Source organism: Nymphaea colorata, chromosome 8 (assembly GCF_008831285.2).
Source record: "Nymphaea colorata isolate Beijing-Zhang1983 chromosome 8, ASM883128v2, whole genome shotgun sequence".
Taxonomy (NCBI): Eukaryota; Viridiplantae; Streptophyta; class Magnoliopsida; order Nymphaeales; family Nymphaeaceae; genus Nymphaea; species Nymphaea colorata.
In genome coordinates, this window is record NC_045145.1 from 19755927 (window position 1) to 19778724 (window position 22798).

General features: G+C 39.5%; 4 protein-coding genes across 5 annotated transcripts; 3 read left to right on the top strand and 1 right to left on the bottom strand.

Moving 5' to 3' along the window:
• Window positions 1-35: 35 nt before the first annotated feature.
• Window positions 36-1681, bottom strand: LOC116259220 (uncharacterized). Its single transcript, XM_031636924.2, has 2 exons — window positions 1439-1681; window positions 36-793 (listed from the first exon to the last, which is right to left on the bottom strand). The coding sequence occupies exons 1-2, from the start codon at window positions 1592-1594 to the stop codon at window positions 371-373; spliced, it is 579 nt and encodes a 192-aa protein (XP_031492784.1). The 5' UTR covers window positions 1595-1681; the 3' UTR covers window positions 36-370.
• A 3746-nt stretch (window positions 1682-5427) lies between these two features.
• LOC116258462 (patatin-like protein 2) lies at window positions 5428-9191 on the top strand. 2 transcript variants are annotated; one of them, XM_050078982.1, is made up of 7 exons: window positions 5428-5723; window positions 5880-6009; window positions 6108-6294; window positions 6429-6593; window positions 7510-7809; window positions 8440-8615; window positions 8696-9191. In XM_050078982.1, the coding sequence occupies exons 2-7, from the start codon at window positions 5909-5911 to the stop codon at window positions 8763-8765; spliced, it is 999 nt and encodes a 332-aa protein (XP_049934939.1). In that variant the 5' UTR covers window positions 5428-5723; window positions 5880-5908; the 3' UTR covers window positions 8766-9191. The 2 variants fall into 2 exon arrangements, with proteins under 2 accessions (XP_049934939.1, XP_031491486.1); XM_031635626.2 differs by having other exon boundaries at window positions 5828-6009; window positions 8696-9024.
• Window positions 9192-11039: 1848 nt separating this feature from the next.
• On the top strand, window positions 11040-13764 carry LOC116259586 (patatin-like protein 2). Its single transcript, XM_031637442.1, has 7 exons — window positions 11040-11292; window positions 11822-12003; window positions 12140-12326; window positions 12470-12634; window positions 12842-13144; window positions 13277-13452; window positions 13698-13764. Exons 1-7 carry the CDS (start codon window positions 11152-11154, stop codon window positions 13762-13764), a joined length of 1221 nt encoding a protein of 406 aa, XP_031493302.1. The 5' UTR covers window positions 11040-11151.
• A 3591-nt stretch (window positions 13765-17355) lies between these two features.
• LOC116259587 (patatin-like protein 2) lies at window positions 17356-22766 on the top strand. The gene is made up of 8 exons (XM_031637443.2): window positions 17356-17550; window positions 18077-18258; window positions 18391-18577; window positions 18782-18946; window positions 19868-20170; window positions 20424-20599; window positions 20724-20783; window positions 22532-22766. Exons 1-8 carry the CDS (start codon window positions 17410-17412, stop codon window positions 22764-22766), a joined length of 1449 nt encoding a protein of 482 aa, XP_031493303.1. The 5' UTR covers window positions 17356-17409.
• Window positions 22767-22798: the final 32 nt, after the last annotated feature.

Here is a 22798-nt window from a genome sequence, read left to right on the forward strand (position 1 = left end):
CGATGGATGGTGATGCCCATGCATCAGCTACAAGATCAACAGATGGGGGTCATACAACAGTAAAAGACTACCTTGTCTCTGCGTTTGATCCATAAGCGGAACTGTAAAAAAAATTCACTCGCTCCCGCAAACGATGAGGATCTCAGAAAAGCCAACTGCTCTTCTCGTCCCTGCTCTCAGAACGCGTCATCATTGGATTCCATGAAGTATTGACGCAGTTATGTTCTTTTTTTTTTTTAAGAAAGAGGCATTCGAAAAATGATCTGTAGTTCTTATTCGCGTACGTAGAACAAGTACTTTTCAGCATACATGAATGAATCGGCATTCTCAACTGAAAGGAAAGGAGCAAGGACCTCTCATCATAAAACGATTACTGTTCTCTATTTGCCAACTGATGCTCCTCTTTACGCCACACCCATGATTCCGACGGCGCGCTTGGTAGAGGGGGCAACAGCACCGATTTCGGGCATAGGAGCCCAAACGGCCAGCCTTCACACCTTCCCAGATCATTAATCAACTGCCACCATCTCCCCACGTCCTTGAATTCCACCTCAGCTATGCTTGAGCAGCGAGAGAAGCTACTCTTTACAGAAAAATATGCTTCTGTTTCATCTTCCCTCTTGTCATCCTCCTTAGGTCCAGGCAAGGCTGCGGAATGCGACTCTTTTGGAGCAATTGTGAACTCTCCTGTCATAGGAGAGAAAACCCACTGAAGGCTGTCACTCAGAGAGCTACAACTCTGTGGCCTCTGTCTAGCGTCCGTTGCCCGGCTTCGCATTACAGAGATGATTGCCTGGACAATGAATGGAGGAAGTATAAGCAAATCGTCGGAAATGTCAGAAACAAATTAAGCTAGTGCATTTCTTGATCGACGATCTCATAGCGCCTAAATGTCAAGTCGGTGCGCCTACAGATGAAGAAACTCCCACAACCCATCACTTGTTTGGGCCACAACTTTTTTGTGGCCGTTCATGTTCTTTTTCATCTCGCTCATCTCTGCAATTCCTATTTAGGATTAATTCATTGCTACTTAAACTTCATGTAAAATCTCTTTCCTTTATACTTATAGCTTGCCTGCCAAAATGAGTTTCTCAATGTTTAGACCAAATTTGTACCGAGGAGATGAACAGGAAGAAAGAGGCATAAAACAATGACTGTTATTTGTTTTTGTTGTTGCTTGTTGGGTGAATCGCTAAAACTTTTGCTATTAATCTCTAGGAGGAGGAAAAAATAAGATGATCAGGTAAGCTAATATTGGAAAGCATCAACTACGGCACTTACCAAAGAAGGAAAATTCTCACAGCAGAAGAAAGATAAAAAGAACAGGGCACGTTAATCTGATATACAGTATATTGGTCAATTTGCATTAGTTGATGCAAGAACAAAGACAGTTTCCGACTTTCAACATGTAACCCTCACCATGGTCGCTTATCCTTACATGCTGTATGTCGAAATTGGTAGGTGGAAGCTCCTCGCTTTCACTGTCAAATGAGTCTTCTTGAACAGCAGAGAATGAGCAGAGCGAGAGAGCACCCTTCATAGGTCCACATAAGGAGCTCATCTTGTTCACATTCTTTATGGCGAAGAAGCTCATGAAGCAAAATTAACGGGTAAGGATATATAGAAAGTCCGTTGGTGAAAGAGAAGAAGAATTGGAGTGACAAAGGCACTTCACCGTCCTCCCCTTTGGGGTGAAGCTAACGTAAAAAAAGGTGCAAACGTGCAATTGAGTAAGGAAATCTTGAAAATTAGACCTAAGACCTACTTTTCAATAGCCTTTCCCTGCTTCTGTTACAAGACATTGTTTTTTTCTGAAAATTCGTCAACAAGAGACATAAAAGAAATCCAGACCATGTTTAACACTATAACGACAATGATTTATTTCATCAGTTTTAAATTTTAGAAGCAAATGGGCAGGTAAGATTCTACTGTTCATGTTGGTGGTGGATCAGAGGCACCTCAAAGTGACCTACAAGGGTCATAAGCAAACCGTGAGAAGGATAACTAGGTGGTGATTTCTTTTCTTCCGAAAGAGGTGGAAGAGAAAAAATCGAAACAAAACCATTTATTGTGGCACCATAACAAATTTTATAATGTCACATGCAGGGTTTCTTAGTTTTAAAGCACAGCATTTATTGCTTTGCCGTGCCTTGTCGATTAGTCCCATTTTCAATTACATATCCTCTTCTCCAACCATCGGCCTGTTTGGGACATCCCGGATCTAGCTTTCTCTTATGATTGCGGATCTCTTTCTGTTGATTTTATCTCTCTCTTGATTTTATTTGTTTAGTTGAAACATTTATTTATGTTCATTTAGCAGCTGTTTGGCAACAGTAACATATTAAATCTTTTTTAAAAAAATTAAGCAGATTCATGAAATACTATATTCTTAAGATGTTTTGTTAATCTATAAAAAAAAATTGAGGCAGATTCATAGGATAGTAATGATGCATTACTATTGCCAAACTAGTCCTTTTAAGTTCCTGAAAAGCCTGCCAAAAGAAAGTACTCCATATTCCATAAGAAATGATCTTAAATTTATTCTCCCTAGACCTGTAAAACCAGTAAAATTTTAGATTTCCTTGCTATCAGGTTGAACGAAAAGACATTTATAAAAATTCACTACTTGGAACAAATTTCTTGTCATAAACTGGTGATAATCTGCCTATCCAGCTTGTCTCTCCAAAAAGAGAGCCTGAACAAATGTTTAATTATTTATCAGCACTGCATCAAAATCAGATGATACATATCGACTTCCGAACTTACTTTTTCTAGACTAATTTATTGATGCTTGATTAATTTCTTTTCTTTTCTTTTTTCTCTTTTTGTTTAACTCAGAAGGTTGAAGTCTAACCCTTAGCCTGGTGAATCAGCATACTTTATATGTATGACCATCATCGCGTCTCTTTATAGTTCATCCAAACCTTGAGGCAATTTATTTGGCCCAACAAATTAAACCGACATATTCGAAGGCAATTCTGGTGGGGAAGCAGTCGTCAAGCATGAGAAATTATGAAGTCATACTTCTGCTCTTCTTTTCCTTATGCTGGAAAGGAACAAAAGAAAGAAGAAAGGCAAAAGTCAGTTCGGTACGTAGCTTCAACAGAATGGATGAGGAATTAGTGAACGAGAAATCCAGCAGGAAGTGTTGCTGATGGCACAGAAACCATTAGAGATCAATCCTGCCAATTTGGTCTTTGTTGGCAGCCTTACTTCATAAAGCATGAGATCATGCTTGCTGAACCTTGCAGATAAAGCGAGAATTGCATGGCAGTAGAAGAGCAATCAATGTTAATTGATGTGTAAACGACTTAAGAGAATGACACAGCAATCGGTTGTATGTAGCAAACCGTTAAATACAGTGGAGAGGGATCCCCTCATCACCTCAAATCAGTCTTGAATTTGCAACCGTTGAAAAAATCATGCTTCTGCGTTGCTTCATTTAAACTCATGATATATATATATATATATATATATATATATATATATATATATATATATATATATATATATTAAACCTTAGTGAAGAACAGAACTTATGATGTATATGATATGCTTTTTTAAGATGAAAGAACACCTTATTGAAAAAATAATGACCTAAAGGCGGTCTGCATGGTCTGTCTGCAAGCATGGTGCCAACACTTGAGTGAGTGCAAACTTGAAATGGGGAGGAAACGAAAATATTCCTCTCCAAACTACATTGAACAAGTTCGCAATCAAGTTCTATTTTTCTACCTTTTCAAAACTTTTGACTAGGTGTGGTTTCTGCTTTGTATGTGGTGTTTTTCTTTGGCAAGAAACACAAATAAACAGTGACCCATGGATTTTCAACCAAGCTGAGAACATTTCTGCCATCATATCAGATGGAAAAAAAAATTGTATAAATCAATCTCCAATTCTTTTTGGGGAATCGTGTCATCTTTCCTGCGCCTACATGGGAAGAGGACTTTGCTGAGCTTCGGTTCTGTTATCCATGTATGTTCTCTGCAATTTCCTCCTTCCAATTTCTGACCGCCCCAGGGCTTTTGATTTTCTTTCAGGAACATTACATTCTTTTCGGGCATGACCGGCGGACGCTTTTCCAGGAAAATCATTCTTGGCCTGCAAAGACTGAAAGCCTCTTCCTAGGAGTCCTCTTTGCAGTTCCTTTTCAAAGTGTTCAAGACACAATCGCTTTAGCCTGGAGGCGCAGACGCACACAAACATGTACAAGGGCAGTCATCATCTCCAGCAATAATTCGAGAGGGCCACAAATGCTTTTCTTGACATTCTCATTTGTTAGCTAGTTCGTGACATAGTGAAGCTGGCGCCATCACCAACTTATCCAATATGTGGCCATGCTGTACTTCTCTGTCAACATCATCGTCAGCTTTCTTAGATGACCAATTTCAATTTCTTTCACGAAAGAATCTCTCTCGCCGTCATTTCCTCCCACAGCTGCATTTTCTTGAACACAACCTTTTCCAAATCTTCCGATTTATTGCTGTATTAAATAACAGTGAACATAATTAGATGGTTCACGGCTTGATTTGTTGACCACAACCCAAAGCTCGGTACTGTAGCTAATGAGATATATATTGTCAAGCAAGAAGCTCCATAATTGCGTCTGTTTTCTTACCATATGCTATTTTTTTTTTGCTTTCTTAGTTGTCCTTATAAACTTTGCAAGTTTATAAACGTCAAAAGCGCAAGGCCTATTTGAGACTGGAGAAAAGTGGGTCATTAGAAGTCCAGGTGAAGGAGAGGGTAACAACCCACCCTTTATAAAACTGATCCAAAGGCCTAACCTGGTCATATGATGAAAATGCCCTTCAATCACATAAAAAAAGAAATTTTTTTGGCAAGACAAAAATTAAAATAAAAAATAGAAAGACTATAACCGACATACTCCTTTAAAAAGTTATTAAAATGTTCCCCTACCTTTGGGGCGTATATACTTATAATGGCGCACCCAACTCAATCTACCCAAGGAACCTCCCTTGCCTCTTGGGTCTTGAGTTGTATGGGTATCTGCAATTGGCAAGGGTGCAACCTTGAGCTTAGGTAACAATGCTTCACCACTCACAAACAAAGTATCCTTACCGACAAACAACGACCCCTCAGTCTCCTTAATAATTATGCAATTTAATTGATAGTATTTGCTGTTCAAGGAAGGAATGGCCATTGGAAGCGCACTTAGTTACAGTGAGCTCCTCCGTGCATGGTTGGGCCCGATATAGGTCCGTGTTTGTGGCAGTGCTGTATGAGCTATCATGCATGGAACTTGACTACTTTCCCGCATGCTTCACTTGAAAATTAAATTTGTTTAATTTCTTCAAAACCAGTGAACTTAGGAAGTTTGATCTGTTCGGCCTAAATGGCGATCTTTCTCTGTCATGATTTGGAACAGGCTCTCATGTCTTCTCTCGCTCTATAAATACCATAGAAGGTTGCACCTCCCATCTCAATACCGTTATTGTTCACATCAAATCTGCTTCCAATATTGTTTTAGTCCAGACTCCAAACTGCAGATCTTGTGCTTCCAGCTTTGCTCGTACTTGTTTGTCCTCTCTCTCTCTCTCTCTCTCTCTCTCTCTCTCTCTCTCTCGCTCTCCATGGCAGCGGTTACGCCCAGCAAGCCACCAACTTCTGCTATTCTCATCACCATTCTAAGCATTGATGGGGGTGGAATCAGGGGGATCATCCCAGCGACGATCCTCAGCTTCCTTGAGCTACGACTTCAGGTACTACTGCACCATTACCGCAAAGATCATGGGAGGAAACTGTTTACTCGTATCTGTAGAGTGAACTAAATCACGCAAATTGACTCTGGTTTCATCATGAACAGGAGTTGGATGGAGAGGACGTGAGGATTGCTGATTATTTCGATGTCATAACAGGGACAAGCACAGGTGGCCTTGTGACCGCCATGCTCACTGCACCTGGTCCAGACAACCGACCGCTTTATGCAGCCAAGGATATCGTTCCTTTCTATCTGCAGAATTGCCCCAATATCTTCCCTCAGTCTAGGTAATTGGCCTAATTTGCTCCATCAAGCAAAGGTGTAAGCTAGTTGTAGTTCATTGTATAACGATATTTCTTTGCGCGATTCTCTTGAGGAAATGTAGTGGCCTATGGAGCAACATCAAGAAGCTCATCTGTGCAATAACAGGACCAAAATATGATGGCCAATACCTCCACGAGCTGATCAGGAGCCAGCTTGGAGATACCAAGTTGCACCAAACGCTGACTAATGTGGTTATCCCAACGTTTGATATCAGACTTCTTCAGCCTACCATCTTCTCTTCGTATCAGGTTGCCGCCATTAATTATCATTCCCTCAACTCATGATCACATAGTAATAATTATTATTAATTCATAATGTGCTCACATATACGGAAAGACTTGTCAGTTTTTAATTGAGGTTTGTTTGTTGTTGTGTTACTCAGCTGAAGAGCGACCCTTCTAAAGATGCACTGCTGTCTGATATATGCATCAGCACGTCTGCTGCTCCCACTTACTTCCCTGCCCACCATTTTGAAACCAAAAATGGAAAGGGAGAGACCCTTAGGAGCTTTGATCTTGTTGATGGAGGCGTTGCCGCTAATAATCCGGTGAAACTCTAAAACCTTTTTTCAAGTTCCTTTTCATGGAATTGGCAAGATGCTGTCCGGTGGGAGCTTATCTGATCCCTCGTTATTGAGAAAAAAATCGAATAAAATGTAATCGCAACAATTTGTGCATTTAGGTTCCAAAAACCATCTGTGGAGTCCTTTTGACAGAGACTTAGCATGGATATGATATAATGGGCAATATCCCAAAAATTAGTAATTAATACTTTACATGCATGTGACTTAGATACGAATTTACAAAGAATGAAATGGTCTAGTGTTGCGTGTGCCTTGAACGAGTTGAACCCCACATGAGAAAATAATTACTTTTTCATATTTGAGACTTCATGGAATAAGCCATAATTTGTGGAGTAATGAACAAAATGGTAAAACGCTCCCCTGTGTGGGAATTTCTTTCTTGAGAAAGAAGTGAGAGAAAGAAGAAGAGAAGGAAACCTTTTGGCTTGCCATCTACAGTTAAAGCTCCATTTTTGACTTAGAGGTATTAATTACGGTATTTTTCTTATATTTTTTCCTTTCAAGAGAGAGAAATTTATTATTTTCTTCTCGTTGGGTTCTTTCTAGGACATTATTCGATTTGGGTTTTGAGGGATTTATTGTATTTCCTCTTATAGCCTTTCTTTGAATTGATTAATAGTGGAACCATACTCCTTCTTTGCCGGTGGATGTAAGCATGCATATTGCTGAGCCACATATATCTTGTGTTTGGTATATTGCTCTTGTTCCTTGCAGTTTATTTTTTCTTTTTGTTTGATGATTTCTGTGGTATATTACTTTTATTGAACAACGTTATTTGTTTTAACATCTACAATTTCCAAAGTTTGAATGTGCATGCATATGTGGAACTTGCTGACATATTTACATCATTTGTTAACGACCTTTTGTTCTATGATTGAAGACCTTGGTGGCATTGAGTGAAGTTTCCCGAGAAATGGTAAGAGAGAATCCGGATTTTTTCACGGCACAACCCAACAAGGAAAGGTATTTGGTCATCTCTCTTGGGACGGGATCTGCCAAGAATGAGGAAAAATATAGTGCTGCATCAGCTGCAAGATGGGGTGCAATGAGATGGCTGTTGAATGGCAGGTGCAGCCCTTTAATCGAAACATTCGTTCAATCAAGCGCTGACATGGTTGATTTCCACCTCTCCATGGCCTTCCAAACACTTGGTTCACAAAAAAACTATCTGCGAATCCAGGTAATGCTTAATTTTCCAAGGAGACTTGGCCTCTTTATCATCTACCACGAACCTCACGGACAAAAAGTGAAGCTTTATCATTTATCGTGAGAACATAACAATTATCTACTTGAGAGTGTTTCTAATAATCAAAATCTAAAATCCAGATTTTGGTGCTACACTACAAAAATCCTACGATTACCGACGGCCAGAATATGTCGGTGAAACATGGCAACACGTTGGTAAAGGTTTTATTGACGTTTTCTTTCATCATACGTAAAGATAGTGTCAGTAAAAATCACCACTGACACAATGCTCAATGTGTTAGTGTAGGTGTCCATCACTAACGCGACCACACACGACCCATAGGTAAACATTGATTGTTACTAACATGCAAGCATGTTGTTAATAGTTCTTTTTTTCCGACATCTAAGTAAACATCCGTAAACCTTTATATCAACACTTATCCTGGATGTCAGTAAATTTTTAACCAACGTCCACCAAAAGTGGCTGTTGAAGGAAGAAGGGAACTTGTTTCTTCATACTAATGGGGCCAAACTTATTGAAGATATGATTCGATCTCTTTATGCAAGATGTTAATATGATCTTATATATTTAACCCAACTTGCAAGTATGTCATTGTGGGGACAGGATGACAATTTAAGGGGAGATGCAACATCTGTTGACATATCAACCGAGGAAAACCTAGTCAACTTGGTAAAGGCTGGAGAAGCCCTCCTGGAGAAGCCAGTTTCACGTGTGAACTTGGAGACTGGTGTGTTTGAGCCCATAAAGGGTGAAGGCACCAACAAAGATGCACTAACAAGGTAGGATGGGAGACTCTACACTACTGCTCCATTGGATTTTATTTAATTGTACAACACTCTTATAAACTTCTAAGTTGTAGGTTTGCAGAGAAACTGTCAAAAGAAAGGAAGAGTCGCCTCATGGTGGGATCAACAAGTGAAACATATTAGACTGGAAAACCACACCGGAAACACATCTGATCTCGGCCTACGATTCTTCGAGGCTGAGAGACTTGCTTTGTATTTGCTTTGGAGTATTATTCTTCTGAACTTTCCAATTGTTTAATCTAGTGGGTTCAAATTTTTGTCATCATCAACTGAAAGTCGTTGGCTATAGTGAAAAATATTCTCGTTCAATACCTACACTCCGGATTCATCTTTTCTCATATTAAACCAACTGAGAAGTTTCCGTAGTTATCTTTTGATCTGCTGAACAGCTGAGGATGAGAAATGATGAAGAAGCTCCAAATCATTAGAAAACGAGAAAAAAGAAATAAACAAGGAGTGGTAGGTTTCGTAGTCATTGAGAAACGAAAGGGATGAGATGGGCTAAGAGGTCAAGTCCCATACGATTTTGGTTGCCAGTCGGACGTTCTTTCTGCTATTACTGGACGGCCTACGCCACATATTTTATTTCTCCAATGCTATCGACCATCAGTCATCAAAATAAACAATGGTGATTTTAGATAAGTTCAAGGCAAATGGCAACGATTGATCAGTAGTGATCGAATGATGACTGTAGTTATAGTTGTCATTAAGGACATCAAAAGAAGGTGGTTATCTATTTTTTTAATGAATGATTATCATTTAAGCTTTTTTTACAATGTTTATGTTTTCATTAAAATAATTTTTTATTTTTTTAATCATGCCACTCCTTTTCCACTGCCTCCATCCACCTTTTTCCGTCGTCTGATGACGGTGCTCAGGCCGACGGAAGGCGCCACCCGACAATCGAACTGTCTGGCGACGCCGGCCGTCAGCCTGAGCACCGCCAATGAGGGTGAGAGAAGAATCCTCCTTATCCTCCATTCTGTCGTGGGAAGAATGGAGGGAGGGGTTTGCTTCCCCCACCGCCGGACGGTGGCCCCCTCCCCTCCCAAGTACCTCTATTTAAGAGGATGGAGGACTCTCATTTCTTTTTCTTTGTATAATTTTTTAATCATACTTATGGCTGCCGGCCGACCGACCAACGGGCACCGCCATCAAGCAATGAAGGGATCCCCCTTTCCTTCGCTATCGTTCAGAAGAAAGGGGAGGAGTTTCTCCCCTTCCGCAGGCAGTCGGCCGGCACTGCCCAGTAGTTAGTCACCTTCGAGCAGTGCCGGCCGACCGCCTACGTGCCGTTGACCGGCGACGGCGGGAAAAACGTCTCCCCCTTCCTCTGAATAAAAGGAAAGGGAGGAGAGTGAGGGAGGGGAGGAGGAGGAAAGGGGAGGGGTTTCTCCTCTTCCTGCTGGCTGACGATGACGCACAGACCGTCGGCCGGTGTTGCCCGATGGTCCATGACCATTGAGCAGCACCAGTCGACGGTCCCCCTGTTAACTGACAGGAATGAAATGGATGAAACCCCTCTTCCTTTCTCTTATTTTTCTCCTTCTTTCCTTTCTTCCTCTCCTCCTCCGTTCTACGATTTTACCAAAAAAAAAATTGAAAAATACACTCAAAAGGAAAAAAGAACAATGAGACCCTCCATAGAAAAGATAAAGGATTTTCATTTGATGCCGGTAAATGTCATTTAAAATCTTAGAATCAATGATATAATATACATATTCGAACAGAAAGCCCACAAAATAGACGTAGCAGATTCTCACAAGTTGCAAACATAATATATTTAATGTTCATTATGAAAATGAGGAACCCATTGAGAGATCTAACTAACCGTTTGGATGGCGAGATCCTCCAACGTTTCACAGCACACAGTCTAATTTAATACCATGGATAACATATTTCACATCTAATCAATGCAATACATTATCGTTTTGAACACAATTAGAATAGGATAACCTCTAGCCCACTGGTTCTTAATGTAATCCACAAAATTAAGGGTCAGACGCCTCAAACCGAAAAGACGTGGCAAGAGGGAAGACAATTAGTCAAAGATGAACGGCTGTAGGTGCACAGGCCGCTAAATCTAGCCGTTTATTAAACAGTCAATCTCGTTGAAGGCGTCAAATTAAACTTCAAAAATGAAAAGTGGGTGGGAAGACGTAGAAACGACGAGGTGTGGGGGGTCCATCCATCAGAATTGAACGGAAGAGAGATGGAGTTCGGAGTTTGGAGAGAGTCTGGTTGACCTCATCAGTAGAGGATCACCTGCAAGAAGAAGGCCGCTTTCGATTGTTGCTTGCTTCTCTATATATACCAACAGAAAATGCTTCATCTGGCAATCCCCGTCGATCATCCAGAAAGCCTGCCGTTCTCCTCTTACCACCTCGCCTATACAGTACTCGCTCTACCGATCAAAGCTTTGAGATCACACCCTTTCGCTCTCCCTCTCTCTCTCTCTTTCACACACATATATTTGTAATTTTATATCTTGAGTTCAGAGAGATCAATCATGGCTGCAACATCACAATCTTCTCAGTTAATACAGCCACTGACCTATGGAAAGATGGTTACCATTCTGAGCATAGACGGTGGTGGAGTCAGAGGAATCATCCCAGGGACAATCCTCAACTTCCTTGAAGCACAGCTTCAAGTAAAACAACATTAACATCCCCTCCTCTCTCTCTCTCTCTCTCTATATATATCTATATATATATATATATATATATATATATATATATATATATATATATATATCTTTGATCTGGCCTGTTTCATTTCATTTTTTCTTTTTTCGTTCTGAGGTTTTTTCAACGGTTGAACTCTCTTTCTCTGCAACAGTCAACTCCCCAAGTTCATCATCATACGAGTCATGAATCCCGTCTACATTAGGAAGATGATGTTGAAATAGTGCATTTTTCATGGCATAAAAAGGTCCATGTACCTTATTACTCTAAGCATGTAGGGGGGCTTTTATCTTGGGAACCCAAAAAATCTACAAGGTGAAAGCTTCGTTTTGGGGATCTTTGCTCCGGGATTGGCGACGGAATTTATCATGCATAGATTTTGGACATGCTCGACCTTCCTCAATCAAACCGATAGTTAAGAAAATGATCCTTCTTTGTCAACTGCAAAAATGAAAAAGAAAAAGCTAATAGCTAACGGTTTTTCCTCATGAACAGGAATTAGATGGCGAGAATGCAAGGATTGCTGATTATTTCGACGTAATAGCAGGGACAAGCACGGGAGGTCTCGTGGCCGCCATGATTGTGGCGCCTGGTGCAGACAACCGACCTCTCTATGCAGCTAAGGATATAGTCCCCTTCTATCTGGAGAACTGCCCCAAGATATTCCCTCAATCAAAGTAATTCTTGTTACAGTTTCTCATATAACCAATTTAAACGTTAGGCTTGGAAGTAAGATATTTTTTATGTTCATTATGGTCAGTTGCTTCGTATATATTCCGATTTTATTTAAATTTGTTCCGCGAGGGAATGCAGCGGCCCGTTGAGCAAGGAGAAGGAGCTCATAAGTGCATTTGCCGGACCAAAATATGACGGTAGATATCTCCACAAGCTCATCAAAGACAAACTTGAAGACACCAAGTTGAATCAAACACTGACAAATGTGGTCATCCCAACATTCGACATCAAACTTCTTCAGCCTACAATTTTTTCATCTTGTCGGGTAACAATCATGATTATGACCAGCACCATACATACTAATGGCTTCATTTACAAGATTTAATGCAGAAAAGGAAAAAAAATCAAGATCATCAGCCTATAGATTTTTGGGGATTGAAGCTTTTCATTTCTGCTGCTTTTGCGCAGCTCAAAGATGATCCTGCTAAAGATGCACTGCTATCGGACATATGCATCGGCACGTCTGCTGCCCCCACGTACCTTCCTGCATACGAATTTGAAACCAAAGATGAAAAGGGGGAGACTCTTAGGAGCTTCAACCTTGTTGATGGTGGTGTCGCTGCTAATAATCCTGTAAGTCGACCCTAGCCGTTCTGATCCTCATTGTGTTCTTGCAAACAAGGGTCCATCTGATTGTTTAGATCAACCGAGGATTCACTAAGTTGATTGATTGGCATGACATTAGATCATGATTTTGGTAACATCTACAGGTCAATGCCTTACATGTGGTCTGGTTTATTTGATATATTTGTGTATTATCTCATCTTTGCTTTGGTGCAGACATTGGTGGCTGTGAGTGAGGTCTCGCGGGAGATCTTCCAACAAAACCCAAATTTTTTCCCTGTTAAACCTACAGACTATGGAAAGTTTCTGGTCATCTCACTCGGGACAGGTGCTGCAAAGAAGGAGGGAAAATACAGTGCAGAGTCAGCTGCAAAATGGGGTGTCCTGGGATGGCTGTTGAACGGTCAGAGCAGCCCACTGATCGACACATTCACTCATGCCAGCAACGACATGGTAGATTTCCATCTCTCCGTAGTCTTCCAAGCACTCAATTCCGAGAAAAACTACTTGCGAATCCAGGTATGCTAGAAATGCTTGTCAATTGAATATTCTCGTTGGTTCTCAAAATTAAGGGAAAAGATAGTGGAACCCATCATTGTGAACACCTATAAATGACATCGAGTATTGATAATCTGTTTTCTGTCGCTGCAGGATGATACTTTGAGTGGTGATACTTCATCGGTTGATATTTCCACCAAGGAAAACCTAGAAAACTTGGTGAAAGTTGGTGAAGCCCTCTTAGAAAAACCAGTTTCACGTGTGAACTTGGAGACTGGTGTGTTCGAGCCCACTTTGGATGAGGGCACCAACAAAGACGCAATCATCAGGTATGTGTCTATCTGCGATGGATCCTTGCATGCATGAACATGCACGGGAATGTGCTAGAAATCCGTGCAGGATTTGGTCTCAGAGATGGGAAAGGGAGAGCTTGGCAACTAAATTCCCATGCATTTGAGATTCCAGGATGATTTCATTTCTTGGTGCATGAGTATTCCAGAACATTACCAAACATATTTTCCGAATAACTAATTTCAGAACAACTAACACTTTGTAAATTGTTCAAAATGTGAAGGTTTGCAAAATTGCTGTCTGAAGAAAGGAGGATTCGACAACAGGGATCCCCTAAGTCTGTCAACTAAAGCTTCACTGGAAGTGTTACCTGTAGGAAATGCTCCGCCGCTTCATCCAGTTACATATGATTCTTTGGCAAATATAATAAAGCTGTTCATGTATATTCGTTCACTATTCCATTCTGTTGACTATAAAGTCATGACTCATTTGTATCTAAATGTGCAGATCAACATATTAATTGTACACAGCCACTTGTTACTGCAGTGCCTCAAACCTTGGGCACTGCATCGTGCACCTGGCAGAATATTCCGTTCAAGGGTTTGATATCACTGTGCCTCCTCAACCATCTGCCTAATCTAAACGTACCAGGGACTGGCAAAAAAAATGTTTAAGGAAAATAAGGTTTTGGTTGCGAAAGGGATCCAAAAATTACTTCAATGGACCTTTGTGCTGAAATTTGGGTTCCGCAATGGGCTGACCAACTTGAGTCCAATTTGAGGCAATGATCGAGCTGAGTTGATGCATTCAAAGGATGGAAGCTCGATTAGGCTCCTTAAGGACATTCAAAGGATGGAAGCTCGATTAGGCTCCGTCAGTTCAGTTCAAACTCTACTCCTTCTTCCCTTTAATTGAAGAGTTTAGGGCTGCTTCTTGCTACGAGTGGACCTGTAATACACTCATCAACTAGAGTGACGACCAGGCTCTCACTAATATACCAGCCCCACCAATTATGCTTGATCAACAAAGAGACACTTTTCTAAATGTAAAGCATTTTGCATGTCTCCCTCCCATTTGTATCCTTGTTCTGTTACTTGGGAATCTGTGCATTATGCAAGTGTATTTGCAGTATGATCTGGGAGTGAGTTGCATATGCCGTTAGAGGCATGCAACCCACATACGCTGTAAGAGTAGAGGAGACATTTTTGTAACTTTTAAAAAGGGAATGTTCTTACTATTCTTTTTACTTTTTTTTTATTTCCATTTTTTGTGCTTACAAAAAGTTATCTTTTCTTTTTGGTGAACTTGAATTATTTTCATCATTAACGCACGAAAACTTTGTGCACCAGTATAAGCAGGTTTTGTATGATCTACCAAAATATGTCCTTTATGGGTGCGAATCAAACGCTCTCGGAGTGCACTTCTATTATAAGACCCAAAGTTATACAATTACAAACCTAACTAACTAGCTTGAGGAAAGTGTGACCCCATGGGATTTTAATGGTGACTTCCCCAAAAACCACCAATGCATCATCTTACTACCTAATCACCAGACCAGAGCGCATTGCATTATTCATATGTTTGGCCCACACAGCATATCACATCACTGATTCACTGCGGCCCGTTACTTTTCAGTTTTTATGGAAAATTGTGATTTCATCGAAGCTGGTTATTTATATGCACGCGTGTTGCATCACATGACACCTATTTTTAGGAGTGGGCGAGAGATGTAGGTTATAGGTCCACAGGGAGAACCAACTTTTCATTTCTTGGCCTAGAAGTATTGTTACCTTTAGTTAACCTTTTTGTCAAATCTATTTCAAGCATCACGAACATTTTCATTATATATACAAAGCACCCAGGTAGATTTTTTTTTTTTAGCAAGCACCACTACCATGTGATTTTCAAAATTTTATGCTAAATTTTATATGGTGATTTTTAATTTTTGAAAATTCGGCAAGCCTGCTCTTGGCTATGCCCCAGCCCTATAAGGATGAAACATTGAAAATGCAAAAGGAAAAGTCCGCATGACAAAATTACCTTCGAAAAAATTAAAAGTCCTTTAAACATAAATGGCTTGTCCACGAATCAAAATTTTCGTACACCCTGCATCAGGAATTTTTTCTTCAGCAAAGAATCAAGGATGTTTTGTTTTTTTTTTTTTCTGGGGACCAAACACCCCCCTTACACATATCCTGTTCTGGAAAAAAGTGACGGTCTAAATACAAAGAAAATTGGTAATCTAAAATGAATAATTCCTTTTTATTTATATGCCAGTTTTCTTCATCTCTGCATGTCACTTCGTCTTTCTTCTCTCCTCTCCTCTCTGCACGCTAAGAAGGCAATGAGAGAATACTGTTTCCACGCCATTCAGTTCATAAAAAACTAAGAAGATAAGTTTGATGACGAGTCGTTACGAAAACTAGCAGCAGATAGGCTTTGATCGACTCGACCAGCTCAGGTCGACGTCTTCTGCCTACTTGATTTGTTGAGGCTTTCAGAAACAAAACTAGTCGATGGAGGTTTGAACTATCCGGATTAACTTTCTCCGTGTTTTAAAATAATAAGTTTCACGTTCCAGGGAGGAGAGAGTTTGCGAGTCAGAATGGATGATCTTTCTTCCAACAACTTCAAATGTTGCAGATATCAGAAGCACATGAAACGCATGGAAGAAAGAACCATGATTTTCGCCCTTGGCATGCATGAATCGAGTTGATGGTCAAAGAGGAAAACCTTTACCGTTTGTTAACTAGATCCTCATTAAATGATAACTATTACTGCCATCATCACCAGGCGCCACATTGATAGGCAATCTGATCTAAGAACTGAACCTCCCTGAAAAACTTAGGGAATGGGAGATGATGATTGACGTAAGTACTAAAGAAATAGTTAAGTTTTATTCGGCTGACCTACCATTTCCATATAATCGTAGGAAAGAGATCTTCTTTTCTAATTAAGCACCACAGGTTTCACCAAAACTGCCAAATAAAAGATAAATTTTTGTTAACTTGAAAGAACAAAAATAGTTTATTTATAGTAATATGAATGCAACCCAGTGGTAGGATAGTTACGGGAAAAAATTGCAGATAATACGTTCTGTTTTTCAAGTTACTAGAACTTCGGTTTAAGCCGCGTCCAACAGTTATGAGGAAAAGTGTAGCTCGTATTAAGAAAATCATAAACAGTAGTCGCCTTTTCCAAATTCTAGGTTAAAGGCAGGTCAGAAAGTAGAAATTTTCTTAAAGAAACATTATCTTTTCTTGCCCTGTTAAAATTAAACTTGATCCAAGGAAACGGTCAATTTGGATCGAGAAAACATTAAAGAAAGTTAGAAGTAAGCATTTTACATGATTTGGACGGATGTTTATGGCCCATTTGGCATTAAGAATAACATGTGAGAGTTCCATGAATTTATCTCAAAACTGAGGTAGATTTATAAGACAATTATTTAAATATTTCAAGAATTTATCCCAATTTTAAAGCCCATTTATGAAACTCTCACACTTTGTTTATAATGCCAAACAGCTTCACTAGAATTCAAATTTTATGATTTTGAGTAAATATCATTCCCAGAGCTATCTAAGTCCAAGTCAAAGCCAAGAGACGGATTTGTGTTTGACATGGATGAACTTCAGCTGATATACCAATCGTCCAAATTTGTGGGTGAAATATAAAAAAGGCAGCAAATCCTCTACGCTTTGAATACGACCCTATTCAGGACACGCTTTGAATAAAAAACGTACGCGTGGCTGATGGTGTCGATGGGGACAACGATCTGTAAGGACCTCTACTCAGGAAGCTTCAGGTCCTCTCGTTCTATAAATAGCAACAAGCACTGCGATGTTCTTCTCTACTCAACATTCCCGCAGAGACACAAAGAGCTTGTGACATTAATTAGTCATCTACACACTCTGCAGCCTGAGTCCCACCGGAAGATCTTCTCTACTTTTGATATCAACAAGCTTAAATAGCTAGAACAACAAACCGAGAGAGAGATGGCTGCAGCATCACCAGTGGCTAAAATCGAACCACGGCCTTATAATTGCAATCTCATTACAATTCTGAGCATTGATGGCGGAGGAGTCAGAGGGATAATTCCTGGCATCATTCTTAGCTTCCTTGAAGCACAACTTCAGGTAATGAAAAGTTGGGCGACCCCCTTCATTAGCTTTTCAAGGTATACTGAGTCTACGAGTCAAAGGAGGTCGCATGCTCGCCGGTTTCTTGGTGAATGCGTTACCCCAGGTTGACATTCAAGTTATCTAAAACAGTAAGCTCTTGACATGCACTACAATAATAGTTGTCGTTTTCTCGTTGATATTGTTCTCGTTGATATTTTGCAAAGGTTCCATTGGTGCGAGTCTCATACATTGCGTTAATATATATATATATATATATATGTAGAGAGAGAGAGAGAGAGAGACAGATGGAAATTATTTGCGTGTTCTTATTCACACATTGTCATGTGGAAAATCAATCCTTCTAGATTAAAAAGGTAGCTGTTATATACAATTGTTTATAAATATATATAAGGAAAGAGATTATATTTCGTGAACTCATAGCTTATACTTATTGAAAAAGATAGAGTTGTTTGAGTTATATGTGAGTCTCTATATTATGAGACTCACAAGAAATGGTCGATTTTCTAATTGTAATGAACAGGAATTGGACGGGAAGGATGCGAGAATCGCCGATTACTTCGATGTGGTGGCAGGAACAAGCACGGGTGGTCTGGTGACGGCTATGCTTACCGCTCCCGGCCGGAACAACCGACCCCTCTTCTCAGCCAAGGATATTGTTCCCTTCTATCTCGAACACTGCCCCAAGATCTTCCCTCAGTCCAGGTACCTCACGCGGGGGCAAAATGCGATGCAGCCGATATCTGTTAGGCTGTTGATCATAGTAGTTCATATATACTGGTTGCCATGGGATTGATCCTGCAACTGATTATTTGTACTGTGCATGTGGAATTTCAGAGGCCTATGGGGTAAGATGAAGAAGCTGGTTGGTGCCATCGCCGGACCTAAATATGACGGCAAATATCTGCGTCAGCTCGTCAAAGACAAGCTTGGAGACACCAAATTGCACCAAACTGTGACTAATGTGGTCATCCCTGCCTTCGACATCAAATTTCTTCAGCCCACCATCTTCTCTTCGTTTCAGGTCCGTATCATTGTATCACCATAATCTCCACCAATGTAACAATAAGAAAATGAAACACCAACAACAATTTCCTGTAGTTTACTCCTCTTCTTCACCATAATATTTTAATTTTGTAACAAGAGTGAAGATCGAAAAACTATGCTTTTATTGATATGCCGTTGGAAATCCATATTAGAGGATTGAATTCGTTGTTTCATGACTCAGCTGGCAAAGGACATCAGTTTGAATGCTCCCCTGCATGACATATGCATCAGTACGTCTGCTGCCCCAACGTACCTTCCTGCACACCAATTTGAAACCACAGATGAAAATGGAAAGACGCTGAGGAGGTTCGACCTTGTTGATGGAGGCGTGGCTGCAAATAATCCAGTAAGCTGTCTAAGCGTTTGCACTAGAATAATCTTTGCATGCAAGAGTCTTTGAATATTAAGGACTGAATACATAAAGGCTCTAACGTATTGTCCAAGAACTATTAGTATAATCTTTGCGTAAGAAACTCACAACGATGTTTATGGACTCATAAATAATGATACATGTTTTGAGAGAATATCCTTCCTTCTTGAATGTGAAAAAATTGTTGCTCAATTCAATAAGTTGAATGTTGTGCCCCCCCGGCTCAATTCTGTTTCTCTTTTATTTCGTCTAATTCTCATCATTTTTTAGTTGTTACGGTTCCAGCATCTACCTGCTATCTCTCCATTTTTTAATCTTTATCGTTCGTTAGTTTCAACTGAATGCATATTTGTTTATATTACTTCATTTGACGTTAACTTGATTTGTTTTTGAATCATATAAGAAAAAAATTAAGTCATTTTACTTTTTTTTTTACATTTAAAAGAAAGTTATACATTGTTATTTCTTAAAAAAAAAGTTAACATAACCCAGTCTGAGTCACCAAGTTGACTCACCAAGTTACAAGTCCAAACCAGCCGAGTCGAGTCCGAGTAACTGGGTTTTAAAAGCTTGGTTGCGGGAACTTCTTTGGCTGCATGAGTTCGTTCTTTCAATACAAACATCCTTGGCTTGGACAGATATGTAATATTAGAAAACTCATTTAAACTTTAAACTATTCTATTTGAATGAAAATGTGAAAGCTCTCTCAACAAGCCTTTGTGGGATAAGTCTTTTCCTTGTGGGATTTTTATTGAAGTTATGCCTTTTCATAAAATGCATATCGGTGAAGAAGAAAATACATTCTGAGTGGGGAAAAAAAAAAGAAAAAAAAAATGCAATATCCATACATATTGTATGTATTTGTTTGTTTAAATCTTTGATAATTATGTTTTGTAGACGTTGGTGGCAGTGAGTGAAGTTTGTCGCGAAATCTTCCGCCGAAATCCGAATTTCTTCCCAGTTAAACCTATGGACTACGGAAGGTTTCTGGTCATCTCTCTTGGAACAGGAACGGCAAAGATTGAACATAGATACAGTGCTAAAGCAGCTGCAAAATGGGGTTTATGGGGATGGCTTTTGAACGATGGAAGCAGCCCTTTGATCGATACGTTCACTCATTCGAGTGGAGACATGGTCGATTTCCATCTCTCCGTCGTCTTCCAAGCACTTAACTCTGAACAACAGTATTTGCGGATCCAGGTGCGTTACATATTCTGATTACGCGAAGCCTCATTGGCTCTGATCAAAAAGCAGGAGAAAAGAGCAAAGAAAGCCCGCATTTGTAGCATGAATTAACAGTAATCTAAAAAATTTTAATACTTGGTGTTAATATAGATTAAAATAGCTAGGATAATGATCAAACAAATAAACTTGATCACAGGAGTTATTTATTTAGTGTAGTTCAACTCAGTTGAATCTATGCAGCTTACTAAGAAGCTTCATCTTGAGTTAGGATGACAGTTTAAGCGGTAACACGTCTTCGGTTGACATATCGACGAAGAAAAATCTAGCGAACTTGGTGAAGGCTGGTGAAGCTCTGTTGGAAACACCAGTTTCACGTGTGAACTTGGGGACAGGTGAGTTTAAACCCACAGAGAATGAAGGCACCAACAAAGGTGCACTTATCAGGTATGGCGATGGATTGCAAAGGTTTTTGTTTGATGGATTTCATCACTTACATGAGCATCTGATTGCTTCTTCAACATTAATATGGAAGCGACTCACTCTTGTATATTGTTGCTTTTAATTGAAGGTTTGCAAAGCTGCTGTCCGAAGAAAGGAAACTCCGGCAACTGAGGGCAGCAACCGCCATGTCCCACTGAATTGAAGACATTGAAATTCTGTATCATATATACGTTCAATTCTTTATTGCAATTGGTTGTTTAAAATTCTTTAATAATGTAATAATGTGCGTTGTAGTTTGTTTCATAAGTTTATGGTAACTCTTAATTTGGCTTGTGTTAAAAATCAAATGAATAAATTAACGACTCATGTCTTCAGATCATCCTTTACTTAAAGATTAATGCTATTGACGACGAGGAAAATCATCCCTGTGAATCTGAATTGGAAAACTTTGCACATGGGCATTCCAATTCTGTTTCTCCCCTGGCCCTTATATGAGTTTATGATGGTAACTATCTGAATTATAAAATGTGGTTTTCAACTTCTGACTCCATGGTTTTGGATTTCAGTTGAGTACTACTCCCTGCTTAACTCAAATAACTAAAAGAAAATTGTGTGTCAATCCCAAGTGTTGAATTAGAACATGAATTACATGGAAAAGATCCATGTTTGCGTCTCACGATTAGGTCAGTTGGGTGCCAAAGCATTGAATATGATCCAGTTTTGATGAGATATGTAGGTAACTATTAATAACATCCTTCCAGGTATGAATTTCCTATTAATTCATACAATATCCAGGTTCTGATCCAAATTTCTAATATTGATGGGCAACTTTTCAATGAAAAGGACATCAATAATTTCTCATTTGTGCCGTATGGACCTGGTCCAGATCTGTTACATCCAGTCGCTTTTGAATTTAGATTTGAGTCTTGCGGCGGTAAGTCCAGTCCAACCGGAATTTCCACTCTGAAAAACAAGTCTCTCATTGATTTGGTACACTGCCAATTTCCTAGCAAGGCAAAATAAAGGCAAAAAACAAAAAAAAAAATCACTTAATTCAATGTAAGAACCTACCTTTAATATGATTTTTCTCATCAGAATCATAATTTTTCTAAGCCGTCAAGTTTGAAGCATCATGATTTATGCGCCCTTCCTCTCACTCTTGTTTCTCCCTTCATATGCATTTAAATAGCGCCACTCAAAGCTTACCTAATTTTTATTAAATACACTTTGCAGATCGCATTTATTAATTTGTTTTGTCCACCGGGTGATTTTTGGGTTCGTGTATATCTTCATTGAATCAATATACCCACATGTATTCCTTAGATTCTTACTGCTGTTTTAAATGCAACTTAACTGAATATGAGCCCGCTTTTAATTCAAAATGCAATTCTCGTTAGTTTTATCCATTCCACCACGTCCACATCAACCACTAGGGTTCTATGCATAGAAGTAACTTATAATTTTTTCTTACAATATTTTTCCTTTATATATATATATACATATATATATATATATATACATATATATATATATATATATATATATATATATATATATATATATATATATATATATATATATATATATATATATATGAATGCTAGCTTTTAAGAGCGCTTGTTTGGCTTCTCAATGATCCATAAATGAATTCATCCCAAAATGGTTGTTCACGTGGTCCACCAAGCTCATGGCTAAGGGATTGATATCTCCAAATTTAAATGCAGTTCTCCATGTAATAAATAATAGCAAACGAGAAAAAACATTAAAAAAAAGGAGGCGGTTGGACGATTTTTGAATCGACTTCAGATTCTGTCGCCTGAGAGCGAGAACAGCAAGCCTATTTGCAATTTGAATCATGAAGTTGTTCGTCTTCTTGAAAGGTGCCAAACATGGCCTTTAATTGCTTCTGACAACTGGGTCTGCGGGTTTTTACAGTGCCTGCAGCGTCTCATTCATACCTTCTCCATTGCGCGGGGGCTTTGCTGCCATCTGCGGCTGGGTTGCCATTAATGAAGGCATTGAAGGTTATGATGAGGAGTTTGGACTCACACATCATATATCATGGCATGCTTCTGTATCACGTGTATGGACGTTGTTGCATACATTCTGGAGAACTGAGCAGCAGTACAACAACATCACGATGACACAGCAGTTATTAGTGATCAACTGATGAGAAATCTTTGATAAGATCAGAGGCAGAGC